This window comes from Oncorhynchus nerka, linkage group LG4 (genome assembly GCF_034236695.1).
Source record: "Oncorhynchus nerka isolate Pitt River linkage group LG4, Oner_Uvic_2.0, whole genome shotgun sequence".
In the NCBI taxonomy this organism is placed as follows: domain Eukaryota; kingdom Metazoa; phylum Chordata; class Actinopteri; order Salmoniformes; family Salmonidae; genus Oncorhynchus; species Oncorhynchus nerka.
Window position 1 is genome coordinate 61200412 of NC_088399.1, and position 20745 is coordinate 61221156.

General features: G+C 44.9%; 1 protein-coding gene across 1 annotated transcript; it reads left to right on the forward strand.

Moving 5' to 3' along the window:
- The first annotated feature begins 86 nt into the window (after positions 1–86).
- On the forward strand, positions 87–12186 carry LOC115128322 (acyl-protein thioesterase 2-like). The gene is made up of 10 exons (XM_029658063.2): positions 87–181; positions 2437–2529; positions 4902–4933; positions 5558–5623; positions 5810–5857; positions 7597–7667; positions 9252–9325; positions 9514–9615; positions 9864–10040; positions 10178–12186. The coding sequence occupies exons 2-10, from the start codon at positions 2452–2454 to the stop codon at positions 10226–10228; spliced, it is 699 nt and encodes a 232-aa protein (XP_029513923.1). The 5' UTR covers positions 87–181; positions 2437–2451; the 3' UTR covers positions 10229–12186.
- The last annotated feature ends 8559 nt before the right edge of the window (positions 12187–20745 follow it).

A 20745-nucleotide genomic window follows, 5' to 3' on the forward strand; every position in this document is an offset into this window, starting at 1 on the left:
AGATGCTCTGGATTTGGTAGTGCAATTTGCAATAAGCAAGTATTTTATATCAATGGATCAATTGATGGCGGGGTGTACAGCGCAAGCAGAAGAAAGGGTGTGGACATGACGTCACTAAAAAATAATCCCGCCCTTCTACACCAGTAGCGGAAGTTCCGTTGAGATTCTGGGACAGCAAGTGGTGAGTGTATGAATTTGTATTAGCGGGCCGCGGTTTTACAATACTCCTTTACCCCATCCGAACCGAACCCATATGGGCCTTTTGGTTACCGCTTTGGTTGAAGGGCATGGGGAATGTGATGTATTCAAATACCTGGTCGAATTTAGCCCACATATCAATCGAACCAAGCTCGAAAGATACCGGAGGGCATTGTACTACAGATTGCTGCTGTGTGATTAGCTTGCTGGTCATCTTTGAGGATGTGTAGCTAGTTAAACAGGATTAAGCTGACTGCTTGGATGTAGATGGCAACGTTTTGAAACAATCTAGCTAGCGGATTTGCACTTAACCTCTCCTGAATTTCCCCACCGGGTTGCACAACGCAACGGCTGTTAGCTAGCAGCGAGCTAAATTGCATCTCTCAGCCCCCATTGTTTCTTCCTACCCACCCCCTTCCTTTAGCTAGATACAGTAGCTAATTAACAACATATCCGTACCCTCGATCGCTAGTTGTCAATGTATTGCCACATATGTCTACGTCAAATAATTTAACCAAACTAGCTAAAATATAAAAAATATAACTGACGTGTTGCAGGTAGCCACGCCAGCTAGCGTTAGTTAGCATGCGTAACTTGGCTTACTAATAAAATCAGGTGTGTAAACTCATTAATCCAAATGGTTTAATTTGGCAACTAAAACGATATTTTATATTGGAAAATTCCAGGTATGTCCCTCCCCGATTCGTTACGTTTTTAAGAAACATTTAGCAACAGAATCAGCGGAATTAATACAACCCAGTGTTGCTGGTGCTAGCTGGCTATACTGACTGCCGCATATTACTCGATGCTTGCCTGGTGGCTAGAATTTACGCACGGGGTAAACCTTACAAGGTTTTTATTCCCAGTAACAATTGCGCTTGACTACTGAGAAAATGGAGCCACTATCTGCTGTGAATGCAAGTAAATAAAGGCGGCACATAGTTTTTACGCCATCCACTGAACCAGTCAAAGTTTGGGTTCTCAGTTTAATACCAGTCAGATGCGAACTCGTGATGTTGTAGCAGTGCATGGACGGCATTGTTTGTGTCGTTAATAGAAGGCTTGCTGATAAGAGCTGACCGTGAAATCGGTGCATTTCCTTCCGTCCATGCATAGCTATTTAACAACTGCTGACAGGGTTGTGCAGGACAAGCAGCGATTTTGCCTTTATATTTGAAGGGACTGAGGATTTTTGCCTTGCAAATACAATTACAGGCAGGCTAACGTTAAGTGACGGCATAACGTCAAAGATTATACAGGCATGCAGGAACAAAGCCTTCACTTTGTCATTGAAACTAGTATCCAATTCACCAGCGAGGGTTAGTGCTATCCGGGATACTTGGGACGTCCCTAACCTTTACATAGCCCAAGCCTAACCCTTACTTGAACCATTTTAAATGTTAACTTCAATGGGGTCGGGATGTCCCAAGGATCCCAGGTTGCAAAGACAGAGTGCTGTAGGCTATCCTGCATGGGGGAATCATATAGCTTGGTTGTTTTGGAGTGGGCCACAATTAACTAAACAATTATTAGCTATTCATCACCTCTTGAAGGTACAACCTTTTTTAAAGGTAGGCACTAAGCCTATTAAAGTGTACAGTAGCTGACAGTGACAAGGAAATGAGGCAAAGGCATAATGAGCATGCGTGTCATTGCAGTGCAGAAAGTTATTGTGATGCGTGACCCCACGGTCCTGTTCTTTCTCCCTATTGAGCCTGTCATTATCATTCCCCTGATTTGGCTCTTTCTCTGTCTCCCTTTGCTTTCACTAACTACAGGTCATTAGGTGGGTGGAATTGTAACTAACTCTGTGTTTAATCTCCCTGAAGGTTTATACATTAACCTCCTCACTTTTCCTTTTCATTTCTCCTCTCATTGTTTTTTTGTCTTTTGCTTGCCTCAATCTTTTTTCATATGTCGTTCAACCTGACGCTATGAGGGTATTAAATGTTGTCTATGAAAACAATATGCTCTAGCTAGCCGATATCCGTTTTCAGTGTATAGGCAGTGGCGCTGATACTAGCTTATTTGCATTTTGGTTAATAACAGATTTGCAGTTAGGAGTGCATTTATTTGATGAGTTTCGGTACTCTCTCAGTACTCAGCCTGTCTCATTGGTTCATAGCAGTCATAAACTGCGGCATGTTCAGGTCTTTAGTCATCATGTCTGTCCCTGTGATGAATAGCAGCATTGATAACCAGCCACATCATTGATATGCCCTTCCCCCTCCTCTCTAGCACTCCTTACAGTGTATGTGTGGCAACAACATGTCTGTGCCGCTGCTCGCCGAGGCTGTGACGGTGTCTGGGACAGAGAAGGAGACCGCTGCGGTGAGAGAGCACACCAACACCATAGTGTAACTTAGGGCATCCATCAGCAAATTTGGCCACTTCTTGCAAAGCTTGCCATACTGAAGCTAATTTGTTGTTCAGAGGTTCTGTGAACTAGGGCAGGAATGATACCAGTATCACAATAGTCCTATAAAAACCTGCTGTATATAAAATATTGTCTGCTTTGAATTGGAAAATAAATGTGACTCTGGATGACATCGTAAGGATGTTTGTTTCTAACATTAGGGCATTTTCTTTAAGTTATATCTGCTTTGTTTTATTTACTTGCCACGATACGAACTAATATTTTTCACTCCACTTTTTACCTATGTCCAACGAAAGGCTGGTAATGGCTCACATCAACACCATTATCCCAGAAACCCTAGACACACTCCAATTTTCATACCGCCCAAACAGATCCACAGATTACGTAATCTCTATTGCACTGCCCTTTCCCACCTGGACAAAAGGAACACCTATGTGAGAATGCTATTCATTGACCACAGCTCAGCGTTCAACAGCATAGTACCCTCCAAAGCTCATCACTAAGCTAAGGTACCTGGGACTAAACACCTCCCTCTGCAACTGGATCCTGGACTTCCTGACGGGCCGCCCCCAGGTGGTGAGGGTAGGTAGCAACACATCTGCCACGCTGATCCTCAACACTGGAGCTCCCCAGGGGTGCTTGCTCAGTCCCCTCCTGTACTCCCTGTTTACCTACGACTGCATGGCCAGGCACGACTCCAACACCATCATTAAGTTTGCAGATGACAACCGTGGTAGGCCTGATCAATGACGAGACAGCCTATAGGGAGGAAGTCGGAGTCCTAGCTGGGTGGTGCCAGAATAACAACCTATCCCTCAACGTAACCAAGACTAAGGAGATGATTGTGGTCTACAGGAAAAGGAACACCGAGCACGCCCCCATGCTCAACGGCGGGGCTGTAGTGGAGCAGGTTGAGAGCTTCAAGTTCCTTGGTGTCCACATCAACAACAAACTAGAATGGTCCAAACACACCAAGACAGTCGTGAAGAGGGCACACGACAAAGCCTATTCCCTCTCAGGAAACTGAAAAGATTTGGCATTGGTCCTGAGATCCTCAAAAGGTTCTACAGCTGCAACATCGAGAGCATCCTGACTGTTTGCATCACAGCCTGGTACGGCCATTGCTCAGCCTCCGACAGCAAGGCACTTCAGAGGGTAGTGCGTACGGCCCAGTACATCACTGGGGCTAAGCTGCCTGCCACCCAGGACCTCGACACCAGGCGGTGTCAGAGGAAGGCCCTAAATATTGTCGAAGACCCCAGCCACCCCAGTCATAGAATGTTCTCTCTACTACCGCATGGCATGCGGTACCGGAGTGCCAAGTCTAGGACAAAAAGGCTTCAACAGTTTTTACCCCCTAGCCGTAAGACTCCTGAACAAGTAACCAAATGGTTACCCAGACTATTTACATTGTGTGCCCCCCTCTTATGCTGCTGCTACTCTCTGTTTATCATATGCGTAGTCACTTTAACTATACATTCATGTACATACTACCTCAATTGGCCCGACCAACCAGTGGTCCCGCACATTGGCTAACCGGGCTATCTGCATTGTGTCCCACCACCCGCCAACCCCCTTTTTTTTTACGCTACTGCTACTCTCTGTTCATCATATATGCATAGTCACTTTAACCATACCTACATGTACATACTACCTCAATAAGCCTGACTAACCGGTGTCTGTATATAGCCTTGCTACTGTTATTTTCAAATGTCTTTTTACTGTTTTATTTCTTTACTTACACACACACACCTTTTTTTTCCCGCACCATTGGTTAGAGCCTGTAAGTAAGCATTTCACTAAGGTATTAGGCGCACGTGACAAACTTTGATTTGATGACGTGATATTTTCGTTGATTTCACATTGAATTCACGTTAGTTGACAACTCCACCAAATGTAAATAAAAAACCTTGAACTGTGCTTGGTTAAAATGTTGTCCCTGAAAGGGATAACAAACCGGTTACACCAAAGTTGTGGGTCTGCAAGCACTTGTTAGGTCAAACCCAACTCCATTCATTTGAAGGTGTGTGTTCGATGTTTACGTAGTGTACAAAAAATCTATATGGCTCACCAAATTCAGATGTTCTCTTATGATGCCTCTGATAAATGCTATTCTTTAGAGTTGACAAGCAGTAATATAAACTGAGAGTCGTCTTGGCAACAGCAGGAATTTTCCCTTTTTTTGCTGTTGGGCATGATTCACTAGAGCCTGGTGTTCATATGCAAATACAGTGCAGTAGCCAGTAAACTGGCATGCTCTTTGATGTTCATAATTTACCATTACCCAATGTAGAACTGTCAATCTCCCTCCCTATCTCTACCACAGGTGATCTTCCTTCATGGTTTGGGTGACTCAGGGTGAGTTTCCTGTCTTAAGCCTGTCTCAGGCTTCCCAGCATTTCACACTTTTTTTCCTGAGGCAATTCGAAGTTCAGTAGCTGAAGTCGAAGCTCCTTCGTCGGTGATTTGACAACAGTACTACTCCTATTAGGTTTGGGAACCATGGACGGGATTCTTTAATGAACTGTTTGTCATTCAACAAAAAACTGTTAGTTTTCATGCAAATGTTTTCACTAGAGAAATACTGCACCAAACATTTTAGTTAGATGTAAAATGGCGTGACTAAGACCTCACCGGCAAAAGCGTCAAAATGAATTGCAGATTTCCTGATTTATTTTAGACTAATTCAGACTTTTGGGGAATTGTATATCAACACTTCTATGGTCATTTATGTATACTGCCTATGTTGCTACAGCGTCTCAAGGGGGACAAACAGTAAAATTTCATTTAAAAAAGAATTGCCTTTCAAGCGAAGGTCTTTTAACGGAGTATGCGATGCACAGACGTTCGCATCGCTTAGCCAAGTTCTGCTCGGAGCAAGCCCAACCTAGTATGCTGCACCTTTATTCTCTGTATAAATCGAATGGCCTAATCTGTACGGAGTACCACTTTCTCTCTCTAAATTGCTCTTCCTCTTTTCAGACATGGCTGGGCAGACACCATGACTGCTATCCGACTGCCACATGTAAAGTATATCTGCCCCCACGCGTAAGTCTTTGTATTCTTTTTCATATTTTCTTGCATGTTTATTCCTCTTCTCGAGTGCCTCAGTTTCTGGAGTGTTGCAGTCAGAGTCGAAATCTTGTCTTTGGTCGTCTCTTATCTTTCTACACAACCATTTAGTCCTCTAACCTAGTATAGCATGTGTCCATTGATGAATTTGTTTCTCCACAGGCCCAGAATCCCTGTCACTCTTAATATGAAGATGACCATGCCTTCATGGTGAGTCATGTTTGCACTGATCTAAAACATTTGCCATTGGCCAATGGCTTGACTATAAACTACACTTCAGTGGAAAAGAGATTTCCTTTTGGTAAGAGATTTTGTGAACATGAAATTCCTTCAAGGACACGCACACTACCAGGATACCAGGGGCACATAAGATGTACAGTGAGCGCCAAACATATTGGGACAGTGACATTTTTGTTGTTTTGGCTCTGTACTCCAGCACTTTAGATTTGAAATTATACTATGACTATGAGATTAAAGCTGACAGTGCACTTTAATTTGAGGGTATTTTCATCCATATCGGGTGAAACGTTTCGAAATTACAGCACTTTTTGTACATGGTCCCCCCATTTTAGGGGACCCAAGGTATTGGGACAAATTCACTTATGTGTATTAAAGTAGTCAAGTTAAGTATTTGGTCCCATATTCCTAACACATAATGATTACATGAAGATTGTGACTCTACAAACTTGTTGGATGCATTTGCTGTTTGTTTTGGTGGTTTCAGATTATTTTGTGCCCAATAGAAATGAATGGTAAATCATGTATTGTCATTTTGGAGTAACTTTTATTGTAAATAAGATTAAAACAAGTTTCTAAACACTTCTACATTCATGTGGATTCTACCATGATTACGGATGTTCCTGAATAAGTTGTGAATAATGATGAGTATGATATTAATCAAATCAAATCAAATTGATTTATATAGCCCTTCGTACATCAGCTGATATCTCAAAGTGCTGTACAGAAACCCAGCCTAAAACCCCAAACAGCAAACAATGCAGGTGTAAAAGCACGGTGGCTAGGAAAAACTCCCTAGAAAGGCCAAAACCTAGGAAGAAACCTAGAGAGGAACCAGGCTATGTGGGGTGGCCAGTCCTCTTCTGGCTGTGCCGGGTAGAGATTATAACAGAACATGACCAAGATGTTCAAATGTTCATAAATGACCAGCATGGTCGAATAATAATAAGGCAGAACAGTTGAAACTGGAGCAGCAGCACAGTCCGGTGGACTGGGGACAGCAAGGAGTCATCATGTCAGGTAGTCCTGGGGCACGGTCCTAGGGCTCAGGTCCTCCGAGAGAGAGAAAGAAAGAGAGAATTAGAGAGAGCATATGTGGGGTGGCCAGTCCTCTTCTGGCTGTGCCGGGTGGAGATTATAACAGAACGTGGCCAAGATGTTCAAATGTTCATAAATGACCAGCATGGTTGAATAATAGTAAGGCAGAACAGTTGAAACTGGAGCAGCAGCATGGCCAGGTGGACTGGGGACAGCAAGGAGTCATCATGTCAGGTAGTCCTGGGACATGGTCCTAGGGCCCAGGCCAGTTGAAACTGGAGCAGCAGCATGGCCAGGTGGACTGGGGACAGCAAGGAGTCATCATGTCAGGTAGTCCTGGGGCATGGTCCTAGGGCTCAGGTCCTCCGAGAGAGAGAAAAAGAGAGAAGGAGAGAATTAGAGAACGCACACTTAGATTCACACAGGACACCGAATAGGACAGGAGAAGTACTCCAGATATAACAAACTGACCCTAGCCCCCCGACACATAAACTACTGCAGCATAAATACTGGAGGCTGAGACAGGAGGGCGTCTAACTTTCACTCATTTCAAATCCAAAGTGCTCGAGGACAAAGCCAAAATGACGACAAATGTCACTGTTCCAATATATTTGGAGCTCACGGTTTGAGATGAGTATTACATCGTCTGAACATGGATCTGTGTGTTTCTGTAGGTTTGACCTGATGGGTCTCAGCCCAGATTCTCCAGAGGACGAGGCTGGCATCAAGAGGGCAGCGGAGAACAGTAAGTCATTCAGTGTGGCACAAGTATTATGCATGTTATAACGACTGTGTTCAGACCCCTTGAATTTTTCCACGTTTCTTTACAGCCTTTATTTTTAAATGGATTAACTCATTTTCTCCCTCTTCATTCTACTTACAATACCCCATACTGACACAACAAAAACAGGTATTTAGAAATATTTGCCAATGTATAATTAAAAAAAAAAAAAAAAAGTTTAAGCCTTGAGTCTTAATGGGTATGACGCTAGAAGCTCGGCGCACCACTATTAGGGGAGTTTCTCCCATTCTTCTCTGCAGATCCTCTCAAGCTCTGTTAGGTTGGATGGGGTGTGTCACTGCACTGCTATTTTCAGGTCTTTCCAGAGATGTTGAATCGGGTTTAAGCCTGGGCCCTGGCAGGGCCAATCAAGCACATTGAGAGACTTAAGCCACTCCTGCATTGTCTTGGCTGTTTTCTTAGGGTCGTTGTCCTGTTTTGAAGGTGAATCTTCACCCCAGTCTGAGGTCCTGAGTGCTCTGGAACAGGTTTTCATCAAGGATCTCTCTGTTTATCTGTGCCTCGATACTGACCGGTCTCCCTGCATGCTGCCACCACCATGCTTCACCGTAGGGATGGTATTGGCCAGGTGATGAGCAGTGCCTGGTTTCCTCCAGGTGTGACGCTTGGCATTCCGGCCAAAGAGTTCAATCTTGGTTTCATCAGAGCAGAGAATCTTGTTTCTCATGGTCTGAAAATCCTTTAGGTGCCTTTTGTCAAACTCCAAGTGGGCTGTCATGTGCCTTTTACTGAGAAGTTGCTTCTGTCTGGCCACTCTACCATAAAGGCCTGATTGGTGGAGTGCTGCAGAGATGGTTGTCCTTCTAGATCTGTCAGTGACCATCGGGTACTTGGTCACCTCCCTGACCAATAGCCCTTCTCCCTTGATTGCTCAGTCTGGCCGGGTGGCCAGCTCTAGGAAGATTCTTGGTGCTTCCAAACTTCTTCCATTTAAGAATGATGGAGGCCACTGTGTTCTTGGGGACCTGCAATGCTGCAGCCATCTTTTGGTACCCTTCCCCAGATCTGTGCCTCGACACAATCCTGTCTCGGAGCTCTACGGACTGTTACTTCAACCCCATGGCCTGGTTTATGCTCTGACATGCGCTGTCAACTGTGGGACCTTATATAGACAGGTGTGTGCCTTTCCAAACCATGTACAATCAATTTAATTTAGAGTAAGTGGACTTCAATCAAGTTCTAGAAACATCTCATTGATGATTAAAGTCTCATAGGGTCTGAATACTTATGTAAATAAGGTTTCAAAAATATATATTTTTAAAGTAAACATTGTAAATAAATAAAACTATTTTCGCTTTGTCATTATGTGGTATTGTGTGTAGATTGAGAGTTAATTTAATTAATTTTAGAATAAGGCTGTTCGGTAACAATGTGGGAAAGGGTCTGAATACTTTTCGAATGCACTGTAGATGCACATAGATATCATGCCAAGATCTATTAACATAACCATGATAGCTAAAACTGTGCCCATCATAACTAGACATTGGGTATATGTTCAGCCTCTGATTTCACCCTACTTCTCCACAGTCAAAGCCATAATCGACCATGAGGTGAAGAATGGGATACCCGCCAATCGTGTGATGCTTGGAGGGTTCTCTCAGGTGAGGTTACTCAATGTCAATCGCTCTGAAGGTGTTGTGCAAAAAGAAGATTTTTCCATTTCCTGATTGTCAGGGACTTTTCAACATTTGCTGTTGAAACTGTGTAAACTATGTGAACCATGAACATCTCCATAGGTCTAAACACATTCTACCTTTTTACTTTCCCTCTATTTTTCCCTGTCTCCCAGGGTGGGGCTCTGTCCTTGTATACCGCCCTCACCTGTCAACAGCAATTGGCAGGTGTGGTTGCCCTCAGTTGCTGGCTGCCGCTTCACAAGAGTTTCCCACAGGTACATTTACACAGCTTAATTGTTTCTCTACAATTTCCGGACTCAGTCCCCTGAACATTCCCCAGAGCTGTTTCTTTTTATTACTGGGCTGGATTCCAAACTGGGAAACGTTCTTCTCTCCATTGCTCTTAATGATTTTGCTGTATAGATATGAATAAACTGAATAGGTTATTTGACGTTAGAACCTGGTCTTGGTCTTCACATTTTGCTTTTAATAATTGAATGTAATGGTCTGTTGTGCCCATTAGGCGGCGAGCACCAGTGGGAATAGGGACATGCCAATACTACAGTGTCATGGGGAGATGGACCCCATGATCCCAGTGCAGTTTGGGGCCATGACAGCCGAGAAGCTCAAGGTCATCGTCAACCCTCAGAAAATCACCTTCCGGACCTACCCGGGACTCATGCACAGCTCTTGTCCTCAGGTAAAAAGTTTTTTTTGATTGTAACATGCATGAGTATCCATGTTGTTCTATGTGTGCTAATGGTTTTCTATGAGTATCAGCGTGGAAGTATTCACGATGTTCGGTTTCTTATATGCTTCTTTATTTTGATCTTACAGGAGATGGCAGCAGTGAAGGAATTCATTGAGAAGCAGTTGCCCCGAATCTGACCTCACCTCAACCCCACTGTGACTCTTAGACGCTGACCTCTCACCTCTGACCTGCCATTCTCTCACAGGAAACAGCCATGAGCACCTCCCCCTCCACACAAACACAGTAACACGTACTTTCACATAACATCATAATACATGCCTCATTCCATAAAAATCCAACACACATCATACTGGACACACCTTTTTATAAACGCACAGTTTTGAACACACTGAAGTGGGCAAACAAGTCTTCGCTTTGAGGGAGAATCACTGATAAACACAGTACATACCCCTGGGATTCTTTTATCTTACCCAACCCACCATTATCCCCTCTTTCTTTCTCTGAACCGCCACTCCTGTTTCCCTCCATTGCTGTGTGTGTCAGTGAGTGAAGCAGTAAGTGGGCAGGGGGGCTCCTCCTGTTCTTAGATGCCACCCAGTGTCAGAGCCTGACCCAGGCTGAGGAGAGTGCGGGTTCAGCAGCCTGTGGTTCTGGACCTCAGGCCCTGAAGTCTGGTGCCGTCTGGAGTGACTCTGGTGCCATGCTGCTGTGTATGCTGTTCCCAACGGGTTCACGGCCACTGGTGGGGTTGTGGTCATGCCACAGCTACCCATGGGTTCCCGTACTTGTGCTGATTCAATTATCTGACGTTATAAAAACCCAATTGAAATAAAGGAAACCAATGGATCATTACTTTTGCCACAATGTTCTATTCTTTACCAAAATTTCGGGTTATTGATAATGTGTACATTTATGTGATTTATTTTGTTTGCCATAAATGGGCCATGATAAAACTAAATGTATAAAATCAAACATTTCCATTGCTTGAATCCAAAATGATTGTGGCGAGATTGAATTAAATGTATTGACTGAAATATTGAAATGATTAATTTCATATACCTTAAAGGGTTTAGGGCTTAAAATCATAATTGTTTTTGCTACAAGTATTTGTCTATTGCACAAAAGAGATGGTCAGCAAAGATAAAATAGATAATGTGTTGCTCCAGATGGTACCAGAACCAGACCAGAACATAAAATGTAGTTCACACAACTTGACTCATTTGACTGTAGCTCTTCCTAGCATCTGGCATTTGACCAGTGAGCCATGTTCTATTCCATCCACGTGCGGCACAAATACGTTTCCGCTCTCTCACTGACCAAGGTCATTTTTACTGTCAAAGCAAAACTATTCACTCATTTGACAACTTACCTTCACCCACTAATACAGTGTGAAAGGTCAGAGTTAACTTTAACCAGGTCTTGTTATTTGACTCTTAAAATTGGTATGCGGTGGGAAGGCTGAGGGGAAAAAAAGCTGTTCCTTTTATTAATTGAAGGGTGATTAAAAAACAAAAAAAAGCATTAGTCTTGAACAACTTGCGGAGCTTGGGCGTAGGACTTTAACTGAGTCGTTGTGCTAAAATCAGGTGTTCTGTATTTTTCCTTTTGTCAATGTTTTCTCTTTATGATGACCTATTCTGTATTACTGAAACCTAATTTAAAATGGTAGACATTGGAGAATAAAACAACTGTATTAATTGTTCCGCTATTTAATGAATGTCTCTTACTCCCTCTTTGTCTTATTACATCTTTCCCCCATGTCATCTTCCTTGACCCAGCACGTTTACTTTTCACTTGTATTAGTGGACGACATTTTGTATGCTTTTCTCTCTTCCATCCCTTTTTTTATTTTGCCTTCTAGTCCCATCCTGTCACCTAATTCCCTGTGGGACAAGGTTGAATAAAGTGTCTCATGTCTGTTCTCTTGAGTTGTACTTTGTCATTGTTAGAATTTTTTTACAGTTGTGGCTCATTTAGATTTTTCATTTGCTCTCAATGTGTATTGTCACTTTGTCATCTCATCATTGTGTCTGTTAATCTGATTGGCTAAAATATGTTGAGCGACTGCTGGTCCCTCAGGTTATTTTACTTTCTAAGACACCTGTATGTGGAATAAATGATGCAAATAACCGTGCATTTGAACAGTTTTTGTTTTTGTCGAACATGATCACAGTATTAATGTGTCTGGTCTGTGAACTGTACACCATATTGTTCAAGAAAATACAGACAGACAAAGGGTGCAATTCTTTGTTGCGGACATCTGCAGACCATAGAGAATGATAGAGGCCTCTAGTGGACGTTTTAGAATGGGCAGAGCCATTGAGGTCTTCCATTATTCAAATGGAGATCTATTCCTCTTTAAGGAATACCTAGGATAGGATAATGTAATCCTTCTCACCCCCCCCCCTTAAAAGATTTAGATGCACTATTGTAAAGTGGCTGTTCCACTGGATGTCATAAGGTGAATGCACCAATTTGTAAGTCGCTCTGGATAAGAGCGTCTGCTAAATGACTTAAATGTAATGTAAATGTAATGCTTCTGCCCCTCTTAAAGTCATCAAAGTAGTCACCTGGGTGGGGATTCCTATGAGTTGTAGCCTCAATGGCGCTGTCACAGATATTACATTAGGACAGATATAAAGATGAGTCCTCTATCTCTATGGTGCAGACACTGAAATATGTATGAATTCGGGTGGTTTAACCTCTACAGGATTGGTGCCCCCCCTGCGGGACGGTTGAGCTAACGCAAGCTAATGTGATTAGCCTGAGGTTGTAAGTAAACAAGAACATTTCCCAGGACAAAGACATATCTGATATGAGCAGGACGCTTAATTTCTGCACCCTTCTAATTTATAGTAGCTATTAGTGAAAGAATACCATGCTATTGTTTGAGGAGAGTGCACAGTTATGAACTTGAAGATGTATCAATAAACCAATAAGGCACATTTGGGCAGACTTGATACAACATTTTGAACAGAAATGCAAATGTTCATTGGGTCAGTCTAAAACTTTGCACCTACACTGCTGCCATCTAGAGACGAAATCGAACCTAACCTGGAATAATACATTGTGACCTTTCTCTTGCATTTCAAAGATAATATTTTTTTGTTGTATTATCTTGTATAATCTTTTTTTTCTATTATCTTTTACCAGATCTAATGTGTTCTATTCTCCTACATTAATTACACATTTCCACAAACTTCAGTGTTTCCTTTCAAATGGTATCAATAATACGCATATCCTTGTTTCAGGTCCTGAGCTACAGGCAGTTAGATTTGGGTATGTCAAATTAGTTGTGTTTGATAGTCTGTCACTGAAGTGTAGCATAATGACATGCATGAATAGATCTAATACTACAACGTCATCATCAAGGTAAACATGATGTTTATTGAGACATTTTTGCAAAATAACAGTTTCTCATTCGCCTTCTCTCTAATGTAAACCTTTTTATTTGCCTTTGAGTTGTGTTTCAGAAAGTTTTTAAAAAGTAGAGCTGTCCTCAAGAGGAGTGAGGTGATTTCAGAAACTCTGGTAATGGCATCCGTCTGCAGCACTGCATTGTCGACAATTGTTTTATAATTCAACACATTTCACAAGCCTATTTTGGTAAAAAATGCACTTTTAGTTAATTAACCTGTGCAGCCGTCTTCATCGACCTTGCCAAGGCTTTCGACTCTGTCAATCACCATATTCTTATCGGCAGACTCAGTAGCCTCGGTTTTTCTGATGACTGCCTTGCCTGGTTCACCAACTACTTTGCAGACAGAGTTCAGTGTGTCAAATCGGAGGGCATGCTGTCCGGTCCTCTGGCAGTCTCTATGGGGGTGCCACAGGGTTCAATTCTCGGGCAGACTCTTTTCTCTGTATATATCAATGATGTTGCTCTTGCTGCGGGCGATTCCCTGATCCACCTCTACGCAGACGACACCATTCTGTATACTTCCGGCCCGTCCTTGGACACTGTGCTATCTAACCTCCAAACAAGCTTCAATGCCATACAACACTCCTTCCGTGGCCTCCAACTGCTCTTAAACGCTAGTAAAACCAAATGCATGCTTTTCAACCGTTCGCTGCCTACACCCGCACGCCCGACTAGCATCACCACCCTGGATGGTTCCGACCTAGAATATGTGGACATCTATAAGTACCTAGGTGTCTGGCTAGACTGTAAACTCTCCTTCCAGACTCATATCAAACATCTCCAATCTAAAATAAAATCTAGAGTCGGCTTTCTATTCCGCAACAAAGCCTCCTTCACTCACGCCGCCAAACTTACAGGACAAAAGAAACACCTATGTGAGAATGTTGTTCATTGACTACAGCTCAACGTTCAAAACAATAGTGCCCACAAATCTCATCACTAAGCTAAGGACCCTGGGACTAAACACCTCCCTCAGCAACTGGATCCTGGACATCCTGACAGGCCGCCCCCAGGTGATAAGGGTAGGCAACAACACATCTGCCACACTGATCCTCAACACTGGGGCCCCTTAGGGTTGCGTACTTAGTTCCCTCCTGTACTCCCTGTTCAACCACGACTGCGTGGCCAAACACGACTCCAACACCATCATTAAGTTTGCCGATGACACAACAGTGGTAGGCCTGATAGCCGACAACAATGAGACAGCTTTTGGGAGGAGGTCAGAGAACTGGCAGTGTGGTGCCAGGACAACAACCTCTCCCTCAACGTAGCAAGACAAAGGAGATCGTGGACTACAGATCGTGGACTACAGGAAATGGCGGACTACAGTCTTCTGTCTGAGGTTGTTCTCAGTTTCCTCTTTAAGTTGAGTGGAATCTTTGATCTGTCTCTGCATCTCAGCCTCCACCAGTTTTTTGGGGGGCTGTCTGTATCTCAGCTCTGATCTGTTCTTCTCTCTATCTATTTCCACCATGTTGTTTTCAATCTCCTTTCTCTGTTTGTCTACTTCAGCCATCAGTAGAGCAAGCTCATTCTCCTCATCCTCCTTTGTCAACTGTCCTACTTCCTCAATTGATTCTCTCTCCATCTTCTCTGTTGAGGTTTGTGTTGCAGAATTCACCTGCTCCAGACCTTTGTGTGCTTTTTCAATCTCTTCTGAATGCGTTTGTGTCACAGCATTCGTATAGCTCCTTTTGTCTTTACGATTGCTTTTGCTTACATCTTTTTCTGTTCCTTGCTTTACCAGTTTGACTTCCTCCATGTCTCCCCTTTCTTGTTTTGTCTCTGCCGTAGGTCATATTTCTTTCTCCCCGTCCATCTCTCTACTGCTTACTGCCATTATATTGTCTGCTCCTGAGCTAAGGGTGTCTGTCTCTGCTGAAGACCACTCCAGGGTTTCCATTTTCCTCCCCTTCTATTCTTTAAGTTGAGTAATCCAGTAACCTTCTGTATCCTTTTCTCTCTGAACCTCAACCCTTATCTTTTCCATTTGATCCTTCTCCCTCTTTAATATGTCTTGCTTGTTTTGTATGTCATTCATAATCTCATCTAGCTCTTCTCTCTCTTTCTGTAACTGGTGCCTCAAGATTTCCATGCTGGTATAGTAGTAGCTGTCTTTACTCCAACCCATACATTGCCCTATCGCCCAAACAGGGTCAACTACTCCACCAACACCACGACCAGCTGGCGCAACTGGGTATGGCCATGGAGGAGGTCCTCAGCGTCCTCCACTGTCTCGACACCACCAGCGAGGCTCTCCATACCTCTATCAGAGGGTCTCCTACCACAGGTTGTCACAGTGAGCCAGTCCCCCAGCTTATCCAGCCGTCTGCCCAGGTCAGCGATGCCCGACTGTCCCTTCCGGAGAAGTATGATGGTACTCCATCGAAATGCTGTGGCTTTCTACTCCAGTGCTCCCTCCATACCCTATCAGACGGGAGCCCCCACCATTGAGAGGTCCAAGGTTGCCACGGTTATTACCCTGCTGACCCGACGGGCGTTGGAGTGGGCTACGGCCGTCATGGAGAGAGGAGAGGAGGAGCTTGGTTCCTATGAGCGGTTCATGGTTCTGTTCAGGGTGGTCTTCGACTATCCTCCAGAGGTCAGACAGGGAGGTGAGCAACTTCTCCAACTCCAGCAGGGTGCCCGTACCGCTGCGGAGTACGCCCTCACCTTTCAGACTGTGGCAGCCTCCAGCGGATGGAATGAGCCGGCGCTCCACACTCTATTCTGGGGAGGACTGTGCAAAGAGGTCCAAACGGAGTTGGCGTGTCGGGATGACATCCCATCCTTCGACGCACTCAACACGATGGCCATCCGTCTGGATAACTTTATTCGGGAGCGGCGGTCCCCACCTCGCCACTCGCCTCCCTCCTTTGGCTGTCCTGAGGCAGAATCTGGGAATTTCATCGACCAGGCCCTTGCCTCCTCCGCCCATCAATCTGTCCCCCATATCGTTAGCCCCGTGTTTTGGGACGTAGGTGTGGACATCCGCCAGGCTCTGGAGAGGGAACCCGCTCCTGCTACCTGCCCTCCAGAACGCATCTACATCCCTACGGGGTAAGAGATTGGCTGTTTACCTAGGCAGACATTCCTCGCCACTGGACACCCAGGTATCACCCTCACTATCCAATCGCTCTCCGATAAGCACTGGTGGCCTACCTTGGCGCAGGACGTTGCCCACTATGTCAACTCTTGCTCTGTATGTGCCCAAACCAAATCTCCCGGCATGGTCCAGCAGGGAAACTACTGATAGTTTTACCACTGTTATGGTTGTCGTTGACAGATTCTCAAAATCCTGACATTTAATCCCTCTCTCTGGTCTACCTACCACTCTCCAGGTTGCTGGGGCACTATTCCAGCAGGTCTTCCGGCACTAGGGCAGCCTCACATCTGGGTACCGGCCTCAGTCCAACGGGCAGGTGTAGAGGACCAACCAGGAGCTGGGGAGTTTCCTAAGAAGTCCCTGCCAGGACCGGCAGGGGGAGTGGGCCCAGTTCCTGCCGAATACACCCAGAACTCACTTCGTCACTGCTCCAACCGGCTGACTCCCTTCCAGTGCGTCCTGGGATATCAGCCGGCCCTGGTTCTGTGGACTCCGAGCCAGACCAAGGCCCCTGCAGTGGACTAGTGGTTCAGAGGAGGTGTGGAACGCCGCCCACATCAAGGATCAAGGATCTCTCTGTACACATGAGGCTCCAGTGCGCCGTCAGAAGGAACAGGCGGACCACCACCGCAGTGAGGCTCCTGTGTGCCATCCTGGTGATCGCTTCTGGCTCTCCACCAGGAACCTCCCACTCCACCTACACTGACGGAAGCAGAGCCCCCGGTTTGTGGGGCCCTTCAAGGTCCTCCGGATGGTCAATGAAGTAACCTATTGTCTAAAACTCCCCACCAACTGCCGGATCTTACCCTCCTTTCATGTTTTCCTCCTCAGGCCGACAATTCCTGGTTCTCTGGCTGATGCTGTTCCCCGCGACACTCGTCCGCCTCCCTGGACATCGATGGGACTGCCGCCTATGCCGTTAGGTCCATCCTGGACTCCTGACGTCGTGGGGGTCGGCTCCGGTACCTGGTGGACTGGGAGGGAAACGGTCCTGAGGAGCGTTCTTTGGTCCTAGTGGTGGACATCCTGGAACCCAACATCAACCCGGAATTTCCATCTCCGCCGTCCGTACCGGCCTGCTCCTCACCCTCGGGCCGACCTCCTGGCCAGCGGGGTACTTTCACGCCTACTCCTGCTCCCTCCTTCCGGTGTCCGACGTCACCGGTCTACTAACCACTGGCCCTGGCACCTATCATTACATACATCTGCTCCCCATCATTACGCACACCTGGTTATCATTTTCTCCTTGATTACTCCCCCTTTATTTAGCCCTCAGTAGACAGCAGCCACTAGGTAGTATTGTTTTCTCTCAGATTCTGTACGCTTCTCATGTTTTTGTTCATCTGCATCGATTCATTATTAAACTCATCTTCTGCACCTGCTTCCTGAATCCCAGCGTATTCGTTGACCTATTCCTCTGTGCTGGCACAGATCGACTACTCGCAGGGATCCTCTCAGGGTCCCGTGCCCTTAACCCACCCTCCTCTACTTCCTTCACTGCCTGACACCTTATGACACCTTCTGTACTACTCTGATCCTGGCCACCTCAACCTGCCTCTCTCACACCGAACACTTTCGATCCCCAGCAACATGGGCACCCCTACAGTTGACACAAAACTTCTTCCACATAAACTACACATTCCTCTGTCCCATGCCCTCCTGCACACTTCCCACGTCTTGGAATTTCCCTCCTACACACTGCTGCAACATGACCATACATGTGACACCTGAAAGACCGCAGTGGGTTCTGCACAAAGCTCTAACAGAATAACTGATATTTCCTAACATGACTTTGACGTAAAGACAATGATTCAAAATTCAAAATGACAGATAGTGACTCCTCTACTTCCCCATGCTCACCACCAGGCCTGCGACACACTAAACGACAGGCGTCACAAACACTGGGAATCTTGACCTTCAATTGCTCCACCTTCGCACTTAATGCTACCCCAGAAATCACTCCTTCAATGGTGCCGTGTTCCTCAGAGCAAAGTAAGAAACCGATCTTGCCCCGAGTTGCATGACACGGAGCGCCCACTCCTGCCTGGCAAAATAAACACACACAAATATCACAAGTCCACTACGGGTTACCTTCACTGACTCAACTGTCCACAACTCCTTTCCCACCCACACTGAAACCACAAATGGATCCTCCAAAAGGCAAGGATTCACTTTCTCCAAAAATGTCACTCCTACTGGACCAGATTTTTCTATATCATATCCATTGATGCAAGATTCGGGCTCCGAGCTATTCACCACACCTTCCTTCCACTTTGCTTAACGCCCACTCATTCACTTCCATTTCACCTCCAGAATTTGACCTGCTGTACTGCTCACTCTGTTTGTACTTGCCACCAGTCTTCTTCGCCCCTGATCTCGCACACTATCGCCATCTTCATATACAGTGCATTCGGAAAGTATTTAGACCCCTTTACTTTTTCCACATTTTGTTACGTTACAGCCTTATTCTAAAAATGATTAAATAGTTTCCCCCCTCATCAATCTACAGAAAGTACCCCATAATGACATAGCAAAAACAGGTTTTTATAAATGTTTGCAAATGTATACAATTTTTAAAACTGAAATATCACATTTACCTAAGTATTCAAACCCTTTACTCAGTACTATGTTGAAGAACCTTTGACAGCGATTACAGCCTTGACTATTCTTGGGTATGATACTATACGCTTGTCAGACCTGTATTTGGGGAGTTTCTCCTATTCTTCTCTGCAGATCCGCTCAAGCTCTGTCAGGAAGGATGGGAAGCATCGCTGCACAGCTCTTTTCAGGTCTCTCCAGAGATGTTTGATCGGGTTCAAGTCCGGGCTCTGGCTGGGCCACTCAAGGACATTCAGAGACTTTTCCCGAAGCCACTCGTTGTCCTGTTGGACCCCAGGCTGAAGTCTTGAGCACTCTGGAGCAGGTTTTCATCAAGGATCTCTCTGTACTTTGCTCCATTCATCTTTCCATCAATCCTGAGTAGTTTACCAGTCCTTGCCGCTGAAAAACATCCCCATGCCACCACCATGCTTCACCGTAGAGATGGTGCCAGGTTTCCTCCAGACATGACGCTTGGCATTCAGGCCAAAGGGTTGTTTCTCATGGTCTGAGAGTCCTTTAAGTGCCTTTTGTCGAACTCCAAGTTGGCTGTCATGTACCTTTTACTGAGGAGTAGCTTTCGTCTGGCCACTCTTCTATAAAAGCCTGATTGGCGGAGTGCTGCAGAGATGGTTTTTCTTCTGGAAGGTTCTCCCATCTCCACAGAGATACTCTGGAGCTCTTTCAGAGTGACCATCGGGTTTTTGGGCACCTCCCTGACCAAGGCTTTTTTTTTTTTTTTCTCTCCCGATTGCTCAGATTGACCGAATGGCCAGCGGCCAGCTTCTTCCATTTAAGAATGATGGATGCCAGCTTATTCCATTTAAGAATGATGGATGCCACTGTATTCTTCGGGACCTACAATGCTGCAGAATTGTTTTGGCTTGGTTTTTGCTCTGACATGCACTGTCAACTCTGGGACTTTATATAGACAGGAGTCTGCCTTTCCAAATCATGTTCAATCAATTGAATTTACCACAGGTGGACTCCAATCAAGTTGTAGAAACATCTGAAGGATGATGAATGGAAACAGGATGCACCTGAGCTCAAATTCGAGTCTCATAGAAAAGGGTCTGAATACTTGTGCAAATAATGTATTTCTGTTTTTTATTTTTATACATTTGCTAAAATTTCTAAACTTATTTTCACTTTGTCGTTATGGGTTATTGTGTGTAGGTTGATGAGGATTTTAAAAAAAGGAATACATTTTAGAATAAGGCTGTAAAGTAACAAATTGTAGAAAAAGGGAAGGGGTCTGAATACTTTCCGAATGCACTGTATATACAAGGAGTACCAGTACTGTGTAAATGTGCAGGGGTACGAGGTAATTGAGGTAGTTCAGCATGTACATGTGGCATTGGCAGCTGGTGGGGGAAACTGTAGGAGGATGGGCTCATTGTAATGGCTGGAATTTAAGAAATGGAATGGAGTCCAGTGAGTGTGATGCCAGTGCAAAAACAATTAAGATAATGAAATAAATAATAAAGTGGGTAGGCAGTCTCATGGCTTGGGGGTAGAAGCTGTTCAGGTGCCTTTTGGTCAGGGACACATTTTTTAAACCTTAATGT

Excerpts from the sequence above, each read along its gene's own strand:
- LOC115128322 (XM_029658063.2), top strand. The coding sequence starts at position 2,452 with ATGTGTGGCAACAACATGTCTGTGCCGCTGCTCGCCGAGGCTGTGACG. Across the intron at positions 5,624-5,809 it reads AAGTATATCTGCCCCCACGC|GCCCAGAATCCCTGTCACTC; the intron begins GTAAGTCTTTGT and ends GTTTCTCCACAG. Across the intron at positions 5,858-7,596 it reads AAGATGACCATGCCTTCATG|GTTTGACCTGATGGGTCTCA; the intron begins GTGAGTCATGTT and ends GTGTTTCTGTAG.